Source organism: Oncorhynchus clarkii, chromosome 12 (genome assembly GCF_045791955.1).
Source record: "Oncorhynchus clarkii lewisi isolate Uvic-CL-2024 chromosome 12, UVic_Ocla_1.0, whole genome shotgun sequence".
Lineage (NCBI taxonomy): Eukaryota > Metazoa > Chordata > Actinopteri > Salmoniformes > Salmonidae > Oncorhynchus > Oncorhynchus clarkii.
Window position 1 is genome coordinate 34,685,157 of NC_092158.1, and position 21,068 is coordinate 34,706,224.

Below are 21,068 nucleotides of genomic sequence, written 5' to 3' on the forward strand. Positions count from 1 at the left end.
ACTAGCCTACTGCAGCTGGGGACGCTCAAGGTGGTTGCTTATCTAGGATCAGATTACTTCACCTCAGCCCTAAACTTAACCAAAGGGGAAGAAAATATATCTGCCACTGAGCCTGTGACTATAGCCTACCTGTTCTTCTGGCGTAGAGCTTCACGAAACAAAAATTAATTGAAGGGGATTGATTTATGGGATAAATGTTTGTTGCTTAGCCTACATCACATTAGAAGTAAATATAAAACCGATATATTTGTCTATTTCCCATTCACTGACTGCTTCGCTGAGTTGGTTCTCTGGTGTTCTCTTTCGTCTTTGACCAATTTTACGTCAGTTCGCGACGCTGATGCTGCCGCCTGTCGTATTCAAGATGTCTTCCAAACGATAGGCTTATGGCTTAGCTTGTTTTTAGATCGTTTATTTTATTTACATTTTTGGTTAATTTTGAGTATTAGATGGAGAACGGTGGCTTATCATGAAACTCCGGACTCAGTATGACAGGTACTTAAAGCCTTTTTGCTTGCATTGCTAATGAAATGACATACCGTTAGCCTAGCTAGCTGATAGAGAATATTTGTCACTTGAAGTCTAACGAACAATATACAGTTAGCTATAGTAACTGCCATTAATCTCATCAGTGTCAACAGCCTCTATTTGCCAAAGAGCTGTCAGTGTCAATTGTAATGTTGATCAGACAGCTTGTCACAAAGTTATGTTTCGCTAGCTAAGTGCTACCAAACGTTAGCTAATTGTCACTACTTATGTAAACAAAAGAGAAAACAGTTGTTAGACTGGTACAAAAGTGGGTATTGATATAACGTTACTGGTGATAACACAGCCCTGAATCTTTGACTGTAATTTAGCCAGCCCAAGTAACATTAGCTAGACTGCGTTACAATGGTTTAACGTTATTAAGCTGTCAATAACAACCTGTAGCTAGCTAGTAGGGGAGTAACCTAGTAGTATGTGACCAGTAGATCTGCGCAATAGTCGGTTGAACGCGGTGAGCAACCTACATTGTCCGAACATCCGAAAGTGATGGTGGAAAATTATGTTTTTAGACAGATATTTTTGCATTTTTTGGGATCTGCTTGCCATTAAATCTAGTTAATTAAGATCTAGTTAAATCTAGTTAATTAAGTATGCTTTGTAGCCTGAATGGAGGATGCTTTATGTACGAGCTGGTGCACTGGGGACACCAGTGTATTACCGGGACAGCACATAAATTCGAGATGATAGGGCAGATCTATCTGCCACAAGCAGCTGTCTAGCTAGTAGGGGAGAGTGGGTTACGTTTAGTGATTTTTGTTTTTACATTCAGCATCACTCCATCACGGGGAATATACTGTAGTATTATTTCTAACAACGATATCTACATATATTTCAGGATGTTGTGTATCCCTGGAAATAATCAGAATTAATGTAAACATTACAGTTTTGAGAACATATCCTGTTCAAAAAACTTACCCCAAACACAATTAATCACAATCGCTTTTTTGTCTTTTAATAATTTTAAGCATCTTTTAACACAGGCTTAACACCTAACAAACACTTTGTACTTTTTTAAACACTTTTACCATAGGTCAGGCCCTGTTGTTACCTGATATCCCAGCAATAATGTCTTGCATTACACCCGGGAAGAAAACACTTCAATTGTTCAACTTGCCCAATGGGCATTGGCTCAACATACCCCAAGGCAAACATTTGACTATCTTAGCCCACACAGCTACAATGATGCACTTTCGTGCTAGGTTTATGACCTCATATGGAAGCTTATAGAGACTCAAAAAGGTTTATAGAACAATCTTACAATTCTGTACTTTGGTTTAGATACAAGCATCATGAAACTACTAACACAATATGTTAATTTGACTTGGTGAAAATCAGTTTTTTGGACCTCACTTGCTTACCACTTTTTCCATGTGGTTACTTCCTTCAGACTCCATGAAATTATGACATCTTCCTAAATATTTGGTTAAATTATTAATTTAGTCTATTGTTTCCTAAAAACAATGTTGTCTCAACTAACCCCACTCTCTCCTAGGCCTAGCTAACTTAGCAAGATTGTTAGCTAGCACCTGCACGTTATAACTAGGCTATATCCTCTGTCTCTCCTCTTTACCTCAAACAATTTATTTGTTGAAGGAGTGATTCCAGAAGAACGTTGAAATCGAGGGAATCACCAACTGTGATGCAACCTAACTCCAGCGAGGTAGGTGCCCATCAGGCAGGAAATGGCTTGTCCCTGACTATACAGCCAGAGCTACTGACCAGGACACCAGCAGGGGCTACCGGGGGCTCTGTCATCCCAGAGGCCAGTGATGAAGTCCGGGTACCTATTCTCTCCGGTGGGCCTGGGGAGCCCAGTGGAGGAGGAGGAGGGGCATCATCCCGTAGGTCCAGAGCCAGTTCCAGAACCAGTTCCCACTCCCATTCACATGGTGGGGGACACCAGCACTCTCACAGTGAGCCCAGTGAGACAGACCCAGCTGATGCTGATCTGGAGTCAGGGGAGCCCAGCACCTCGTTCTCAGAACTGCGCTACCTCTTCCGCTGGGTTCAGAAGAGTCTTCCTTTCATAATCATCCTCGGTGCTAAACTAGTCATCCAGCATGCCCTAGGTAAGTTTCAGGTAATTATAACATATAAAGTCAGGAACAATCTTCTATTTATCTAGTAAGGTTATCTGACATCTCTTCCATGACTTTGTTGCAGGTCTAGCTGTTGGAGTTGGCTTGTTTACAACTTTTCTTTATGCGAATAAGAACATTCAAACTCAAGTCTTTCTTCAGGTAAGTCACTAATGGAAGAAAATATATAGTACCAGTCAAAGGTTTGGACACACCTACACATTCAAGGGTTTTTCTTTGTTTTTACTATTTTCTGCATTGTAGAATAATAGTTAAGACATCAAAACAATGAAATAACACATTTGGAATAATGTAGTAACCCAAAAAGTGTTAAACAAATCAAAATATATTTTATATTTGAGGTTCTTCAAAGTAGCCACCCTTTGCCTAGTCTTGGCATTTTCTCAACCAGCTTCATGAGGAATGATTTTCCAACAGTCTTGAAGAACGGCAGGTAGCCTAGTGGTTAGAGAGTTGGTCTAGTAACCGGAAGGTTGCAAGATCAAATTTCCCTGTTCCTAGGCCACCATTGAAAATAAGAAGATAGATAAATAAAGGTTAAAAATAAGGAAGTTCACACATATGCTGAGCGCTTGTTTGCTGCTTTTCCTTCACTCTGCGGTCTAACTCATCCTGAACTATTTCAATTGAGTTGAGGTCGGGTGATTGTGGAGGACAAGTCATCTGATGCAGCACTCCATCACTTTCCTTCTTGGTCAAATAGCCCTTAGACAACCTGGAGGTGTTTGTTGAAAAACAAATAATAGTCCCACTAAGCTCAAACCAGATGGGATGACGTATCGCTGCATAATGCTGTGGTAGCCATGCTGGTTAAGTGTGTCTTGAATTCTAAATAAATCACGACAGTGTCACCAGCAAAGCACCATCACACCACCTCCTCCATGCTTCACGGTGGGAACCACACATGCGGAGATCATCCGTTCACCTACTCTGCCCCTCACAAAGACACGGCGGTTGGAACCAAAAATCAAACATTTTGATTCATCAGACCAAAGGTCAGATTTCCACTGGTCTAATGTCCATTGCTCGTGTTTCTTGCCCCAAACAAGTCTCTTCTTATTTGTCTGCTTTAGTAGTGGTTTCTTTGCAGCAATACGACCATGAAGGCCTGATTCACACAGTCTCTAATGAACAGTTGGTGTTGAGATGTGTCTGTTACTTGAACTCTGTGAAGCATTTATTTGGGCTGCAATTTCTGAGGCTGTTAAGTAAACTTATCCTCTGCAGCAGAGGTAACTCTGGGTCTTCCTTTCCTGTGGCGGTCCTCATGAGAGCCAGTTTCATCATAGCGCTTGATGGTTTTTGCGACTGCACTTGAAGAAACTTTCAAAGTTCTTGAAATGTTCATGACTGACTGACCTTCATGTCTTAAAGAAATGATGGACTGTTTTTTCTCTTTGCTTATTTGAGCTTTTCTTGCCATAATATGGACTTGGTCTTTTACCAAATAGGGCTATCTTCTGTATACCAACCCTACCTTGGCACAACACAACTGTTTGGCATCAACACATTCAGAAGGAAAGAAATTCCACAAATTAACTTTTAACAAGGCACACCTGTTAATTGAAATTCATTCCAGGTGACTCATGAAGCTGGTTGAGAGAATGCCAAGAGTGTGCCAAGCTGTCATCAAGGTAAAGGGTGGCTACTTTGAAGAATCTCAAATATAAAATATATTTTGATTTGTTTAACACTTGCTTTGGTTACTATGTGATTCCATATATGTTATTTAATTGTTTTGATGTCTTCACTATTATTCTACAATGTAGAAAATAGTACAAATAATGAAAAACCCTTGAATGAGTAGGTGTGTCCAAACTTTTGACTGGTTCTGTATATTCTCAATTTATACATCCATTGCTTTAATTTATACTCAATCCTCAGTCTGAATCTGATCGTCTTCAGTGTATTTCTCCTCAGGATCGTCGGTCAAAAATAGAGTGCGTATGGCTGCTCCTCTTCCTGGCGTCCTCCACACTTCTGCTTTACTACACATTTCTCGCTGAGTCACTTTACTATTGGTAAGTTTCCCCTTACTTCACATGCTCACAGCAGACCAGAATAGAATCAAAATAATTATACGCAATATGTGGAAATTTGCCTTTGCTTCACAGCGTGGTATGATTAATACACAAAACTGACAAACATTAAAAACATCAGGACTGGGAGCATAATATGTAATCCACATCCTCTCATCCATCTTTCCCTCTCTCTTTCTCAGCCTAATTTTCCTGAGCCCAGCTGTTGAACCCCTGGGTTTCTGGGAGGTCCTATGGGCGGTGGGTGTCACCAACTTTATGCTCAAGTTCTTCTTCATGGGGTTCAAGTGCCTTATCCTACTCCTACCATCTAGCCTGGTGACATTCAGAGCCCAGGTAAGCAAGGAAGGATGCTCTCTCTCCCTCTCCAGGTGTTTGATAAGGCCCAGTCGGGCTCGTTGGCTAAAAATGTACTGGCCTGAACAGAATTTCTAGTGTCCTGGACATGGTGAAGTTAAAATCAGGGCCTAAAACCAACGTTTAGTCCACCAGCCACTGTGGCAGGTAGATTTTTTTAAATCTAGCGTCGTCCGAGTTAGTGGAGGGTTTGGCCAATCTAGCCACTCATACAGTTTTGTTTTTTTTAACTTGCCAAAATATTTTTCTGCAATAATTACAAAAAAACAAGAAAAAAAACAGATGGACATGCTTTGTAGTGATGTAGTAAATTTCTAAAAAATCTTTTAACCAAAATATCACAGATAAAAATGTCCTGCTCTCCCTTTAAGGGCAGGAGGTTACTGTGGCAATGAGGGAATTCAAGCAAACCATCAGTGACAGTGTGCAGATAGATGTGTCTTCGCTAGCAGTTGAGGCAAACTCAAACATTAAAAAACAACCTAGTTAGTGTAAATGGCCAAGAAACACACAAGGACAAAGTCTCACTTTAGTAGACTTTCAAGGAAATTAGACCATATCAGGGACGTCACTAGACATTCAGAACATCCGGGGCTCAGCCCTGAAGACCTGGGGCTGAATCGCTAGCAGTGAACATTTTGCAGAAACATAACGCTATGTTGCATATCTCGCTGCTTTCTTCCATGCTCTTTGCTCTCCTGATGCCAAATAATTAACACTTTTAATATTAATTCAATGGAATATGGTGTCAATAATATATTTTTTAAATCTATTAGCAAGTACAAAATACAAGTGCATGACTATATCGTAATTTTCCATGAAGACAAAATTGTTGAAAAAGTATATAATTTTGTTGCAATGTTTTCATAAACCATGTCCAATATTTGATTGGCAATAACAAAAAAGCCTAATGTTGATGTTGGTCACATTACTGCTAACTAATGTGAGCTAGTCATGCTGTGCGCACTGTGCAGGTTCCAAAATAATAACGCAGGCACCAAATAAACTTGAAAATCATGATTTTATCATATTTGTGGTAATAAATCTCAGATTCAAGGTCAATTAGCTACAGGACAATATTTATTTCAAAAAACAAATAGACCCCCTACAACACCCCTGTAGTAATAACACTTAACAATTTTACAGACAAAATTAGAAAATATCCAGATAATCACATTGTAGGATTTTTAATGAATTTATTTGCAAATTATGGTGGAAAATAAGTATTTGGTCAATAACTAAAGTTTATCTCAATACTTTGTTATATACCCTTTGTTGGCAATGACAGAGGTCAAACGTTTTCTGTAAGTCTTCACAAGGTTTTCACACACTGTTGCTGGTATTTTGGCCCATTCCTCCATGCAGATCTCCTCTAGAGCAGTGATGTTGGTGAAGTGAATTTAAATTATTATATATTTTTTTAAATAACACTGAACTCTATCTGAGAAGTAGTTGGTGAACCAGGCGAGGCAGTCATTTGAGAAACCGAGTCTGCCGATAAGAATGTGGTGATTGACAGAGTCGAAATCCTTGGCCAGGTCAATGAAGATGGCTGCACAGTATTGTCTCTTATCGATGGCGGTTATGATATCGTTTAGGACTTTGAGCGTGGCTGAGGTGCACCCATTACCAGCTCGGAAACCATATTGCATAGCGGAGAAGGTACGTTGGGATTAGAAATGGTCAGTGATCTGTTTTGTTAACTTGGCTTTCGAAGACTTTAGAAAGGCAAGGCAGGATAGAAATAGGTATGTAACAGTTTGGGTCTAGAGTGTCTCCCCCTTTTGAAGAAGGGGATGACTGCGGCAGCTTTCCAATCTTTGGGGATCTCAGACTATACGAAAGAGAGGTTGAACAGGCTAGTAATAGGGGTTGCAACAATTGCGGCGGATAATTTTAGAGAGGGTCCAGATTGTATAGCCCAGCTGATTTGTAAGGGTTCCAGATTTTGCAGCTCTTTCAGAACATCAGCTATGTATATTGGTTACTGACTTCCCTGAAAAGTTGCATATCGCAACTCGATGCTAATGCAGTACGCCACAGGATGTTTTTGTGGTGGTCAAGGGCAGTCAAGTCTGGAGAGAACCAAGGGCTATATCTGTTCTTAGTTTTTTTTAAATAATAATGGGGCATGCTTTTTTCAGATGGTGAGGAAAGCACGTTTAAAGAACAACCAGGCATCCTCTACTGATGGGATGAGGTCAATATCCTTCCAGGATAACTGGGCCAGGTCGATTAGAAAGGCCTGCTCGCTGAAGTGTTTCAGGGAGCGTTTGGCAGTGATGAGGGGTGGTCGTTTGACAATGGACAGATTACGGACGCAGGCAATGAGGCAGTGATCACTGAGATCCTGGTTGAAGACAGCAGAGGTGCATTTAGAGGGCAGGTTGGTCAGGATAATATCTATGAGGGTGCCCGTGTTTACGGATTTAGGATTGTACCTGGTAGGTTCCTTGATTATTTGTGTGAGATTGAGGGCATCTAGCTTAGATTGTAGGACAGCTGGGGTGTTAAGCATATCCCAGTTTAGGTCACCTAACAGTACGAACTCTGAAGATAAATGGGGGGCAATCAATTCACATATGGTGTCCAAGGCACAGCTGGGAGCTGAGAGGGGTCTATAACAAGCGGCAACCGTGAGAGACTTGTTTCTAGAAAGGTGGATTTTTAAAAGTAGAAACTCGAACTGTTTGGGCACAGACCTGGATAGTATGACAGAACTCTGCAGACTATCTCTGCAGAAGATTGCAACTCCGCCCTTTTTGGGAGTTCTATCTTGGCGGAAAATGTTGTAGTTGGGGATGGAAATGTTTGACATTTTGTTGGCCTTCCTAAGCCAGGATTCAGACACGGCTAGGACATCAGGGTTGGCGGAGTGTGCTAAAGCAGTGAATAAAACAAACTTAGAGAGGAGGCTTCTGATGTTAACATGCATGAAACCAAACCTTTTACGGTTACAGAAGTCAACAAATGATAGTGCCTGGGGAATAGGTGTGGTACTGGGGGCTACAGGGCCTGGGTTAACCTCTACATCACCAGAGGAATAGAGGAGGAGTAGGATAAGGTTACGGCTAAAGGCTATAAGAACTGGTAGTCTAGTGCGTTGGGAACAGAGAATAAAAGGAGCAGATTTCTGGGCGTGGCAGAATAGATTCAGGGCATAATGTACAGACAAGGGTATGATAGAATGTGAGTACATTGGAGTAAACCTAGGTGTTGAGTGACGATGAGAGAGGTTTCGTCTCTGGAGGCACCAGTTAAGCCAGGTGAGGTCTCCGCATGTGTGGGGGGTGGGACAAAAGAGCTATCTAAGGCAAGTTGAGCGGGACTGAGGGCTCTACAGTGAAATAAAACAATAAGAACTAGCCGAGACAGCAGTAGACAAGGCATATTGACATTAGAGAGAGACATAAAGAAATCACAGGTGTTGATCGGGAGAGCTAAGACAACAACGGGTAAATGGCGATGAATGGGCAGAGCGGGTAAGTTAGATACATACAGGACCTGAGTTCGAGGCTGGAGCCGACAGATAAACAAAATGAGGTACCGTGCTATTGAAACAGTCCAGGGGGCATCAACTGTGTAGCCGAGCGATCATAGGGTCCAATGAGCAGCAATAGGCGAGTCAGGGAGACATTCGGTAGGCACTACAACGCTAGGTGAGCGGGAGACACGGCGTTCAGAAAGCTAGCAGGCCGGGGCTAGCAAATGGGTCTTCGGCAACATCGCAACGGAAAAGCCTGTTGAGTCCACATCGGGTGATTACGTCAGCAGACCAGTCGTGATGGATCGGCGGGGCTCCGTGTCGACAATAAAGGGTCCAGGCCAGTTGGCAAAGAGGTATTGTAGCCCTAGAATTAGCTGGTATATGGGCCTAGTTCGAGGCTAGCTCAAGGCTAACTGGTGCTTGCTTTGGGCCAGAAGCGTTAGCTAACAGTATCCACTCGGTTGTAGCTAGCTAGCTGCGATGATCCGGTGTAATGATCCAGAGCGGCAGGAATCTGGTGATGTGGTAGAGAGAAGCAGTCCGATATGCTCTGGCTTGATATCGCGCTGTGCAGACTGGCAGGTATTGTCCGAGCTAAAGCTGGCTGGTGTCCGAGCTAAAGGTGAAGACCGGTAGCCGTGGCTAACAAAGACTAGTTGCTAGTTAGCTGGCTAGCTCCTGATGGAGGTTCTTGACAGTTTTCTAAAGAAAGATAATCTATCTGAAGAAGAGGAGTCTGTGTTCAGGTCTTTACAACTAGAATTAGAACAGACTTTCACGGATCTGGCAAAGGGTGCCTTTGTAAGGTCAAGAGCAAAATGGATTGAAGAAAACACTAGTTAATTTTTGCACTTGAAAAGAGAAACTACAGAAGAAAATCTATAACTGCACTCAAAATTAACGATGTTTTATGCAAAGGTCCCATTACAATATCATAATTTGTCGATTCCTTTTATGAAAATCTTTACAGCTCTCAATTTCAGGAAGATGGTTGTGAAAGTTACATTTGCCACATTCAGAATTGTGTCCCTGTAATTGAGGATGATTTCCACTCAGTTTGCGATTCACCTGTTCATCCGCCAATTCCTGGACAGTCTGTGGTGCAACGTGGCGTTGGTGGATGGAGCGAGACATGATGTCCCAGATGTGCTCAATTGGATTCAGGTCTGGGGAACGGGCGGGCCAGTCCATAGCATCAATGCCTTCCTCTTGCAGGAACTGATGACACACTCCAGCCACATGCGGTCTAGCATTGTCTTGCATTAGGAGGAACCCAGGGCCAACCGCACCAGCATATGGTCTCACAAGGGGTCTGAGTATCTCATCTCGGTACCTAATGGCAGTCAGGCTACCTCTGGCGGGCACATGGAGGGCTGTGCCACCCCACACTATGACTGACCCACTGCCAAACCGGTCATGCTGGAGGATGTTGCAGGCAGCAGAACGTTCTCCACAGTGTCTCCAGACTCTGTCACGTCTGTCACATGTGCTCAGTGTGAACCTGCTTTCATCTGTGAAGAGCACAGGGCGCCAGTGGCGAATTTGCCAATCTTGGTGTTCTCTGGCAAATGCCAAACGTCCTGCACGGTGTTGGGCTGTAAGCACAACCCCCACCTGTGGACGTCGGGCCCTCATACCACCCTCATGGAGTCTGTTTCTGACCATTTGAGCAGACACATGCACATTTGTGGCCTGCTGGAGGTCATTTTGCAGGGCTCTGGCAGTGCTGCTCCTCCTTGCACAAAGGTGGAGGTAGCGGTCCTGCTGCTGGGTTGTTGCCCTCCTACGGCCTCCTCCACGTCTCATGATGTACTGGCCTGTCTCCTGGTAGCGCTCTGGACACTACGCTGACAGACACAGCAAACCTTCTTGCCACAGCTCGCATTGATGTGCCATCCTGGATGAGCTGCACTACCTGAGCCACTTGTGTGGGTTGTAGACTCCGTCTCATGCTACCACTAGAGTGAAAGCACCACCCGCATTGAAAAGTGACCAAAACATCAGCCAGGAAGCATAGGAACTGAGAAGTGGTCTGTGGTCACCACCTGCAGAACCACTCCTTTATTGGGGGTGTCTTGCTAATTGCCTATAATTTCCACCTGTTGTCTATTCCATTTGCACAACAGCATGTGAAATTTATTGTCAATCAGTGTTGCTTCCTAAGTGGACAGTTTGATTTCACAGAAGTGTGATTGACTTGGAGTTACATTGTGTTGTTTAAGTGTTCCCTTTAATTTTTTGAGCAGTGTATAAGACAAATTCTTCATTCACAAAACCAACTTACACCGAGAGGAAAGTTTTTCTGGAACATGCTTATTCCTGACATTGTCTGGAAAAATGCATGGTTAAGGCCTTACAAATACTGTATACCAAACAAAGTTAAGGAAGTGCACTTCAACATTTTTGCATAAGATATATCCATGTAATTCTATGATTTCCAAATTTGTGGCTATTGATGATATCTGCGTTTTCTGTGAAAAAGAAGTTGAGAATCTGTCTCACTTGTTCTTTGAATGTAAATTTGTGTCCGAATTTTGGGAAAACCTTGCAAAGTACTTATTTACCATTATGAACACTGCCTATAATTTTAACATAAAATATATAATATGTTACTATTGCAATGATAACAAAACCACTGAAATTGTTAATTTTTTAAATTCTTGTTGCCAAATACTTTATACACAAACAAAATTCCAAAATTCTATACCAAATTTTTTTTTATTTTTAATTCTGATTAAATGTAATTATCTTATTAAAACACTAACCCTAGTGAATAACAACAAGAATAACATCTTCATGAATCATTATAATAAGATATTTTCAGAGTAAATATAATTGCACCTAAATTGTTTCTTTTTTGTATTTTATTTGTATTGATATTTTTTCTATGTTTGAGCATTGTTAATACCTGTGTTTGGTTTGCTACACATGTTGGATGTACAGTGCCTTGCGAAAGTATTCGGCCCCCTTGAACTTTGCGACCTTTTGCCACATTTCAGGCTTCAAACATAAAGATATAAAACTGTATTTTTTTGTGAAGAATCAACAACAAGTGGGACACAATCATGAAGTGGAACGACATTTATTGGATATTTCAAACTTTTTTAACAAATCAAAAACTGAAAAATTGGGCGTGCAAAATTATTCAGCCCCCTTAAGTTAATACTTTATAGCGCCACCTTTTGCTTCGATTACAGCTGTAAGTCGCTTGGGGTATGTCTCTATCAGTTTTGCACATCGAGAGACTGACATTTTTTCCCATTCCTCCTTGCAAAACAGCTCGAGCTCAGTGAGGTTGGATGGAGAGCATTTGTGAACAGCAGTTTTCAGTTCTTTCCACAGATTCTCGATTGGATTCAGGTCTGGACTTTGACTTGGCCATTCTAACTCCTGAATATGTTTATTTTTGAACCATTCCATTGTAGATTTTGCTTTATGTTTTGGATCATTGTCTTGTTGGAAGACAAATCTCCGTCCCAGTCTCAGGTCTTTTGCAGACTCCATCAGGTTTTCTTCCAGAATGGTCCTGTATTTGGCTCCATCCATCTTCCCATCAATTTTAACCATCTTCCCTGTCCCTGCTGAAGAAAAGCAGGCCCAAACCATGATGCTGCCACCACCATGTTTGACAGTGGGGATGGTGTGTTGCTTTTACGCCAAACATAACATTTTGCATTGTTGCCAAAAAGTTCAATTTTGGTTTCATCTGACCAGAGCACCTTCTTCCACATGTTTGGTGTGTCTCCAAGGTGGCTTGTGGCAAACTTTAAACGACACTTTTTATGGATATCTTTAAGAAATGGCTTTCTTCTTGCCACTCTTCCATAAAGGCCAGATTTGTGCAATATACGACTGATTGTTGTCCTATGGACAGAGTCTCCCACCTCAGCTGTAGATCTCTGCAGTTCATCCAGAGTGATCATGGGCCTCTTGGCTGCATCTCTGATCAGTCTTCTCCTTGTATGAGCTGAAAGTTTAGAGGGACGGCCAGGTCTTGGTAGATTTGCAGTGGTCTGATACTCCTTCCATTTCAATATTATCACTTGCACAGTGCTCCTTTGGATGTTTAAAGCTTGGGAAATCTTTTTGTATCCAAATCCGGCTTTAAACTTCTTCACAACAGTATCTCGGACCTGCCTGGTGTGTTCCTTGTTCTTCATGATGCTCTCTGCGCTTTTAACGGACCTCTGAGACTATCACAGTGCAGGTGCATTTATACGGAGACTTGATTACACACAGGTGGATTGTATTTATCATCATTAGTCATTTAGGTCAACATTGGATCATTCAGAGATCCTCACTGAACTTCTGGAGAGAGTTTGCTGCACTGAAAGTAAAGGGGCTGAATAATTTTGCACGCCCAATTTTTCAGTTTTTGATTTGTTAAAAAAGTTTGAAATATCCAATAAATGTCGTTCCACTTCATGATTGTGTCCCACTTGTTGTTGATTCTTCACAAAAAAATACAGTTTTATATCTTTATGTTTGAAGCCTGAAATGTGGCAAAAGGTCGCAAAGTTCAAGGGGGCCGAATACTTTCGCAAGGCACTGTAAGTTCATTTTTGTATTATGAATAAAATACATTTATTTAAAAAATATATATAATAATAATAATTGTAAAAAAAAATTAAAAGGGTTCCAGTTAATTAAGGAATAAAAATAGAATATTCGTACCACAATGGGTGAGGCAGGTTGCAGGAAAGTATATTTAGTTTGTAGATAGATAGAAAGTGAGATTAAAATATATTTTAAAAAACAACTATTTACACGGGATAAGGCACGGGATAAGACAAAGACAAACACACGTCCGGCTGCTACGCCATCTTGGAATGATAGGTTGGCAGGCTTTCTCTTTGTATTCAGCTAGTAAAAGGCTACATTTGGTTATTTTATTTAGAAATCTGTGTAATATAATCTAGCAATGTAAGTCATTACTCTATTCTTTAGAATTACATTAACTGCATTCACTTTTGTTTCTAAAGTATGTCATTTTGGGAAGATTTTTTTTTTAAATAGATATTGCGCTGGTTCAATTATGTATTTAAACCCTGGAATGCTGATGCTATGTATTGGCCATTGAGAGGCTTTGAAGCCACCGGTCGACCATATTGGCACTCCCCAATAGGAGCAGTTCTCCATAGGAATGAATGGAATTCTACATTATTTCAATTAAATATTTCAAGGAGAAAATTACTTATTTGTAGTTGTTGTAGTGGGGATAGTAACATTAGCCATCTCAAAAAAATTATGCTTTAAGGAAAACTATGCAATATACTTTTTTTTTTTTATGTTTTGCTCACATAAAAAAGTATGCATTAAGGTATCTGTAATAAAATAAATTTGGCAAAAATGAATGTAGAAAATAATACATGAATGTACAGTCGTATGAAAAGGTTTGGGCACCCCTCTGAGGCTGCATAATAATTTACTCTGTCGTCACAGAAAATGATCACAGTGGCATGCCATTCATTTTCTAATAAAAGCTGAGTACTGGGGTATTGTCCAGACAAAGATTTTTAGTGTAGCAATATTAAGTTGTATGAAATTAAATGTGAAATTAGATGTGAAAAATAGGCTATGCAAAAATGTGGGCACCCTTGTCATTCTGTTGATTTGAATACCTGTAACTACTTAGCACTGATTAATTGGAACACACAATTGGTTTGGTGAGCTCATTAAGACTTGAACTTCATAGACAAGTGCATCCAATCATGAGAAAAGGTATTTAAGGTGGCCAATTGCAAGTTGTTCTCTTTGACTCTCCTCTGAAGAGTGGCAACATGGGGGCCTCAAAACAACTCTCAAATGACCTGAAAACAAAGATTGTTCAACATTATGGTTTAGAGGAAGGCTACAAAAAGCTATCAGTGTCCACTGCGAGGAACATAGTGAGGAAATGGAAGACCACAGGCACAGTTCTTGTTAAGGCCAGAAGTGGCAGGCCAAGTAAAATATCGGAGAGGCAAAGGCGAAGGATGGTGAGAACGGTCAAAAACAGTCCACAGACCACCTCCAAAGACCTACAACATCATCTTGTTGCAGATGGTGTCACTGCATCGTTTAACAATTCAGCGCACTTTGCACAAGGAGAAGCTGTATGGCAGAGTGATGCGGAAGAAGCCTTTTCTGCACACACGCCACAAACAGAGTCGCTTGAGGTATGCAAACGCACATTTGGACAAGCCAGCTTAATTTTGGAGTAAGGTGCTGTGGACTGATGAAACAAAGATTGAGTTATCTGGTCATAACAAGGGACGTTATGCACGGCGGCAAAATAACACAGCGTTCCAAGAAAAACACTTGCTACCCACAGTCAAATTTGGTGGGGGTTCCATCATGCTGTGGGGCTGTGTGGCCAGTGCTGGTACTGGGAATCTTGTTAAAGTTGAGGGTCTCATGGATTCCACTCAATATCAGCAGATTCTTGGGAATAATGTTGACGAATCAGTCACAAAGTTGAAGTGATGCCGGGGCTGGATATTTCAACAAGACAACGACCCAAAACACTGCTCAAAATCTACCCGGGCATTTATGCAGAGGAACAAGTACAATGTTCTGGAATGGCCATCCCAGTCCCCAGACCTGAATATCATTGAGAATCTGTGGGATGATTTGAAGCGGGCTGTCCATGCTCGGCAACCATCAAACCTAACTGAACTGGAGAAGTTTTGTAAGGAGGAATGGTCCAAAATACCTTCATCCAGAATCCAGACACTCATTAGAGGCTATGGGAAGCGTCTAGAGGCTGTTATTTTAGCAAAAGGAGGCTCTACTAAATATTGATGTGATTTTTCTATTGGGGTGCCCAAATTTATGCACCTGTCTAATTTTGTTTTGATGCATATTGCACATTTTCTGTTAATCCAATAAACCTAATTTCACTACTAAAATATTACTGTGTCCATCACTTATTTGATATATCAAAATTAAATTGCTGATCCAAACACCCAATTATTTATAAATGGAAATCATGGAAATTGTCAGGGGTGCCCAAACTTTTTCATACGACTGTATATAGCTCAGGATTTCCGTAAACCAGTAATAGCCGGCTTTTGGACAATTTAAAAACTAAATACATGTCAAAATATAATTGGCACTAGTCAATTGCCGAAGGAAAAAAAAAAATCCTAATCCCATAAAGCTTTTTAGCCTATTCGTTGACGGAAATACCAGTTGATGTAAATACATTTGATCCATCATGGTTTGGTTTCCTGAGTGGCGAGTGGCGCAGCGGTCTAAGGCACTGCATCTCAGAGCAAGTGCTGTCACTACTGTCCCTGGTTCGAATCCAGGCTGAATCACATCCGGCTGTGATTGGTAGTCCCATAGGGCGGTGCACAATTGTCCCAGTGTCGTTCAGATTTGGTTGGGGTAGATGTCATTGTAAATAATAATTTGTTCTTAACTGACATGCCTAGTTAAATAAAGGTTAAATAAAATTTAAAAATGCTAATTGCTCTATGGGTTAATTTGCATAATTTTGTTAAATTAAATGTGTATATTCGTTATTTATCTCACGCAGAGCATTTAGGCAGAAAATCTGTCAGACAGCGCTTTTATAAGCCCAATCATTGCGCAACAATTCTAAATGCAATCTTGTGTTTAAAAATTGCTTTTTTTTCTCAACTGGTAATTGAAGCATGCTTCCTATTCTCCATTCATATGCATATGCGTGTCACATACCACTTTGCAATGAGCTGGAGGCAGTATGCATTTTGAGGACATATAGCCCTTAATTGTTTGAAACAGGAACATTTTACTACATATTATGAGGCATGTTTTACCTTGCTTCAAAGTAGCCTAGGCAAAATCCGTCCATATCCGTGGAGGCAATTATTTTATAAAGACTTCCACATGCCATTGAAACCAGTAGCTTATTTATCTCATGTTCTATGGTTTTCAACTTTCTTTGATTGTCCGGTAGCCAAATGGACATTCACGCGTAGCCTACTGCCTTGTGCGCATTGCTGCGCTAATAATGTTAAGAAATAAAAGTTTATCAACATTTTAAGCTAAAGGTTCTGATCTGTTACATCAGACTCATTGCTTTAAAAAAAATGTATATAGACTAGGCCTACTGGTTGTATGAATTTTGGATCTATTGTCGCACAACTGTACAAGAGTCTGTTTGGGCTATTTATTTTTTGACAAGCTGACTAATAGAATAGGTCAACTTTTCTACTATGGGGGATAGTAGATTGACATAGGCTCATAGGCGGCGTGCCCATAAAGCTAGGGGAAGCTATGCTTTCCCTCAGTAAATTGAATTAAATTGCCAAAATTATATAGCATAATTAGCTTACTCCTGTCAATACAGAAATAAATACAAATCATTCAAAAAATGCTACCAAATCATTATTTGGCCAGAGAGGATCATAAGCTTCCCCTAGCCTTAAAATAATATTTCTTTTTTTTTTAAATCACATTGCCTACAGTCGGAGGGAAAGGCTGCACACACTGCAAATACCAAATAGATGATTGTTGAGTTGCGACTGTCTGTGAAAAGAGGCCCAGCCAGGCATATCGCAATATTTCAAAATTAAATTGTGGAAAAACATAGTTTGGAAAGAAAATTGCTATTGCTGTAAAGAGAAAACAATAAAAAGTCTAATCTGTCTTTTAGTTATCAAAATTGGCAATTGAGCGAACAATAGTCTATCTTATTGGCACCAGAGGAGAGTATCGGTCATATCCCTAGTGAGTGCACACTGTACATATTCACTCTTTATTATTGTTGGGTCAATGCCACTTAAAAGTTTGTTTTTTGGACAGTAATTCACTAGTGATTTTGCTGTTCTTTACTCTTCTTTATTGTATACAGCATCCAAAATATTTTTTACAATGGTGGGGGAGTGCTACGATGGAGGTGAGGTGGCATCAAAACAGAGCCTCATCTAGTGTATATATAAATCAAGAATGCTAGGTGTTTATTTTTATTTTTTACATTTTCCTTTTGCAGACTATCAACAGTAGCCACTAGCCAGCCTATTGTTAGTATGTTCACTATTGAACATTTAACTTTTGTGAATCAATTTCCCTTAAATGAATAAGCTCAGTGAGTGGATTGATGAGCGCTTCATTTTACTCTGGACAGCTTGCGTGTGCTGTGTGAATGCGCCAATACTGCTCCAGTGCTCGAGAAGTTGTGACTCGTGAGGAGCGTGGTTGAATGAACAGCCAATCATATTGTTCAAATACAAAAAGCCTGATTTTTGGTGTGATCTTTCACCATTTTGGAGGGGATCAACAGCGGGAAAGCATTGATTCACTCATGACTCGCTGTCCCCAGGGGCGGTGGTACATGCTGATTGAAGAGGTGGGCCAGGTGTACCAGTCTGTAGCCCCCATCCCCCTCTGGTTCCGCTACCTGATCACCTACCAGGAGGTGGATGGCAACACTGGCCTCACCCTGGGAGTCCTGCTGGCTCTGGTCTACTTCATACTCAAGGTGGCTGACCTACAACTGTACCACATATCATGGATCAAATATGGATGCTTCAAAATGGCTCATTTAGTAGAGGAAATTCTTTGTTATTTACACCTTTTGTTTAAATGTACTAAACTCTTACTTTTTCAATTCAGCTTTTAGGATTGTATGGACAGTGGGGGTCTTTCCAGAAAACTGTGAGGCTATTTCTCAGTGGCGAGGTACAGTACTTTAAATAGATCAACATGTGAAAAATGTTCTTAGTGGTGGTATGTGGGTTGCCTGACAAGTGACTACTTGTCTTGAACATGCTGAAAAGCTTGTTCATGAATAGATCATGTCAGTATAATGTGGACCCTTGTAAGTAGTTTGGATCTGTGTTGTTTGTTGACTGTGTGGGATGGTAACATGTGTTGTTGTTCCTCCTCAGCACACGGGGGCAGCAGCCACCAGGAGCCAGTGCAGTGAGGCTGGGGACATCTGTCCTATCTGTCAGGCAGAATACAGGAACCCTCGAGCCCTCCTGTGTCAGGTAAGATACACCACCACATTAATAGAGAAAAAACATTGCAGACTTTTTTGAACTTGTACCTTTTTACTCTTTAACCAGTTACCAGGCACTAGAAACCTGATATCTGAGGCTACACACACATACAGTACTGCCTGTATGTGCTTTATTGTAGCATGGTTTGATTGAGGATGCTTGTTTATTTTCTCTCTCTCAATAACAGCATATTTTCTGTGACGAGTGCATTGCTCTGTGGTTTAACCGGGAGAAGACGTGTCCACTCTGTCGCACGGCCATCACAGACAAGGTCCACAAGTGGAGGGACGGGGCCACCACACCTTACCTCCAGATCTACTGACCGAAAGAGATGATGGAAAGTGGAGAGCCTATGACTTATGGACACTGTTTGCGATGTGTGACAGTTGTATTGACCGCAATACTCCACTCCTCATTGGCTTGTGAAGCTGATGACCATACTGTTCCTCCATTCATTAAGGGCTGTGCCCACTACTTGCCAACGTCAGTAAGGTCACATAAAATGTGTGATTGGGATGCATTCAGCACCGTGGCATGTTACTGCAACTCCCTCTCCAACCATCTCTTTTCTACACAACTAACTGACTGACTGAAGTTGGTTCTCTCTCTGCATGGCCCCTTTTGCTGTTTTTAGTTGATTTGATTTTCAAACATGTATCTTTTCTTATCATGATCTGATTTAATCATGTTTTGTTTTGACGGCCAGCCTAGAAGAACAGAACAGACAGCCTCTGTCTTTATTAGACAGAGCTGTCAGGGAATAGCCTGATCCCAGATCAGTTTGTGCTGTTTTGCCAACTCCTACCTTTATTGTCAATGTCACGACAATGACCATAGAGGGCGGCAAGACAACACAAACAGATCTGGCACCAGGCTAGTCAGGGAATACCTGGAGGTTCCTTCTACCGACCGGTAAATAGGGGTGGGGTGAGGGATATTTAAATTATAGTAGTATTTTAATCAGATGTATTATGTCACTCCCTTCAAAGTTAGAACAAATGTGGATCACACATGTTATGTTTTGTGTTTGGTAGATACCCAGTCTTTCAAACACGTCTCTCTTTGAGTTGCAAAGGTTCCAACACGTTGCAAAGGGATTCCATTCTGTGTCTGAGAGGCAGTCTGGATAGACCGAGGTGGTCTAAAGAACTAAATGTACTCTCCTCGTTGGGAAGCAATTACAAACACAAAGGTTAATGATATTTAAAAGTTATTCATTTGGGGGGCTTCTTATTTTCAGATTAAGTCTGATATCTCTGCTTTTTAAGATTTGTTTTCCAGATGACAAATATGCAACACAACTGATTGTTGTGAGATTGGTTTGATCCATAAATTATTTTTCTAAAGTGATGATGCAGTTGCATTCTTCCACTCTGGTTTTTAAAAGGATGTATCTATTTTACTACCATATTTCATTATGTAGTGAAACCATTTCATGTTTTTCATCCATAACGTCTTTCCATCAACAAATTAAATAAAATATTAAATGCTTTTTAATTATTTTTATTATAGCCTACTAATAATTGGCCCTGAGCATTTACACTAATTATATAATACATTAACCTGTTTAAGCTTGTTATGAACCAACTTGGTTTTTCAGTTATTTACATCCTATTTGTCTTTAGAATGAAGAGTGCAGAGGTCTTAGGGACACACAGAAAAGCATAAATATATCCTCTTCCTACCATCCATTGGCTGTTCTTAGTATTAACTATTGTCCCATTTGGACTGTCATATAAGTGGACGGGAGGCATATTGTTGGGCGAGTCCATATCTATACAGGTGAAGGAGACCACAGTGAGTGTCAGCTAAGTTTGAATGTTCTCAAACACAATCATGTTTTCTAAGCTCTCAGAGGCACTGCAGTCAATGGCTGTTTGAGAGCATCAATACTGTGATGTATGATGGGAAAATTGTGACCGACTGTTCTACAAATAATATTGACTAGTTATTTAGGATGCAAGATGATTCGTAGTCAGGGATTTGCAGTCAGTCTCAACTCACCTCTAAAGTTGGCTGCAATGTCGAACGCGCCCAGTAACTTGGGTCAGGGCAACCAAGGGCTCTATCAGAGGTTATGGACATACTGACAAGATACATGTCTCTAAGCAATAGCCGTGGGGAGTAGCGGTGCTGAGGGGGCTGCAGCACCAAATATTTTCACTGGACCGATATAGACCTCTGCAGCGCATTAATGGAGATGGTAAATGCTGCATATCCGTTTACATTTCTAACGGGCAATCTGTAACGCTTCAGAAATACAGATTGAATTGAGCCCCTAGTCAGTACAAAGTAAACAATCAAATATTATTTTAGCCGCCTCCCGAGTGGCGCAGTGGTCTAAGGCTGTGCCATTAGAGATTCTGGGTTCAGCCTCTGTCGCAGCCGGCCGCAACCAGGAGACCCATGGGGCGGCGCACAATTGGCCCAGCGTCGTCCGGGTTAGTGGAGGGTTTGGCCGGCATGTCCCATGGCGCACTAGCGGCACCTGTGGCGGGCCGGGCGCATTGCACGGTAACACGGTCGCCAAGTGCATGGTGTTTCCTCCGACACATCGGTGCGGCTGGCA

General features: G+C 41.2%; 1 protein-coding gene across 2 annotated transcripts; it reads left to right on the plus strand.

The window, feature by feature from the left end:
- The first annotated feature begins 321 nt into the window (after positions 1-321).
- LOC139423100 (ring finger protein, transmembrane 1) lies at positions 322-19,990 on the plus strand. 2 transcript variants are annotated; one of them, XM_071174749.1, is made up of 9 exons: positions 322-495; positions 2,140-2,615; positions 2,710-2,786; positions 4,551-4,666; positions 4,867-5,020; positions 17,818-17,976; positions 18,111-18,176; positions 18,386-18,487; positions 18,687-19,990. In XM_071174749.1, the coding sequence occupies exons 1-9, from the start codon at positions 470-472 to the stop codon at positions 18,819-18,821; spliced, it is 1,311 nt and encodes a 436-aa protein (XP_071030850.1). In that variant the 5' UTR covers positions 322-469; the 3' UTR covers positions 18,822-19,990. The 2 variants fall into 2 exon arrangements, with proteins under 2 accessions (XP_071030850.1, XP_071030851.1); XM_071174750.1 differs by having other exon boundaries at positions 4,566-4,666.
- The last annotated feature ends 1,078 nt before the right edge of the window (positions 19,991-21,068 follow it).

Coding starts and splice junctions, on each gene's coding strand:
- LOC139423100 (XM_071174749.1), top strand. CDS start 470: ATGAAACTCCGGACTCAGTATGACAG. Junction 2,787..4,550: donor AAACTCAAGTCTTTCTTCAG/GTAAGTCACTAA, acceptor GATCGTCTTCAG/TGTATTTCTCCTCAGGATCG. Junction 18,177..18,385: donor GGCTATTTCTCAGTGGCGAG/GTACAGTACTTT, acceptor GTTCCTCCTCAG/CACACGGGGGCAGCAGCCAC.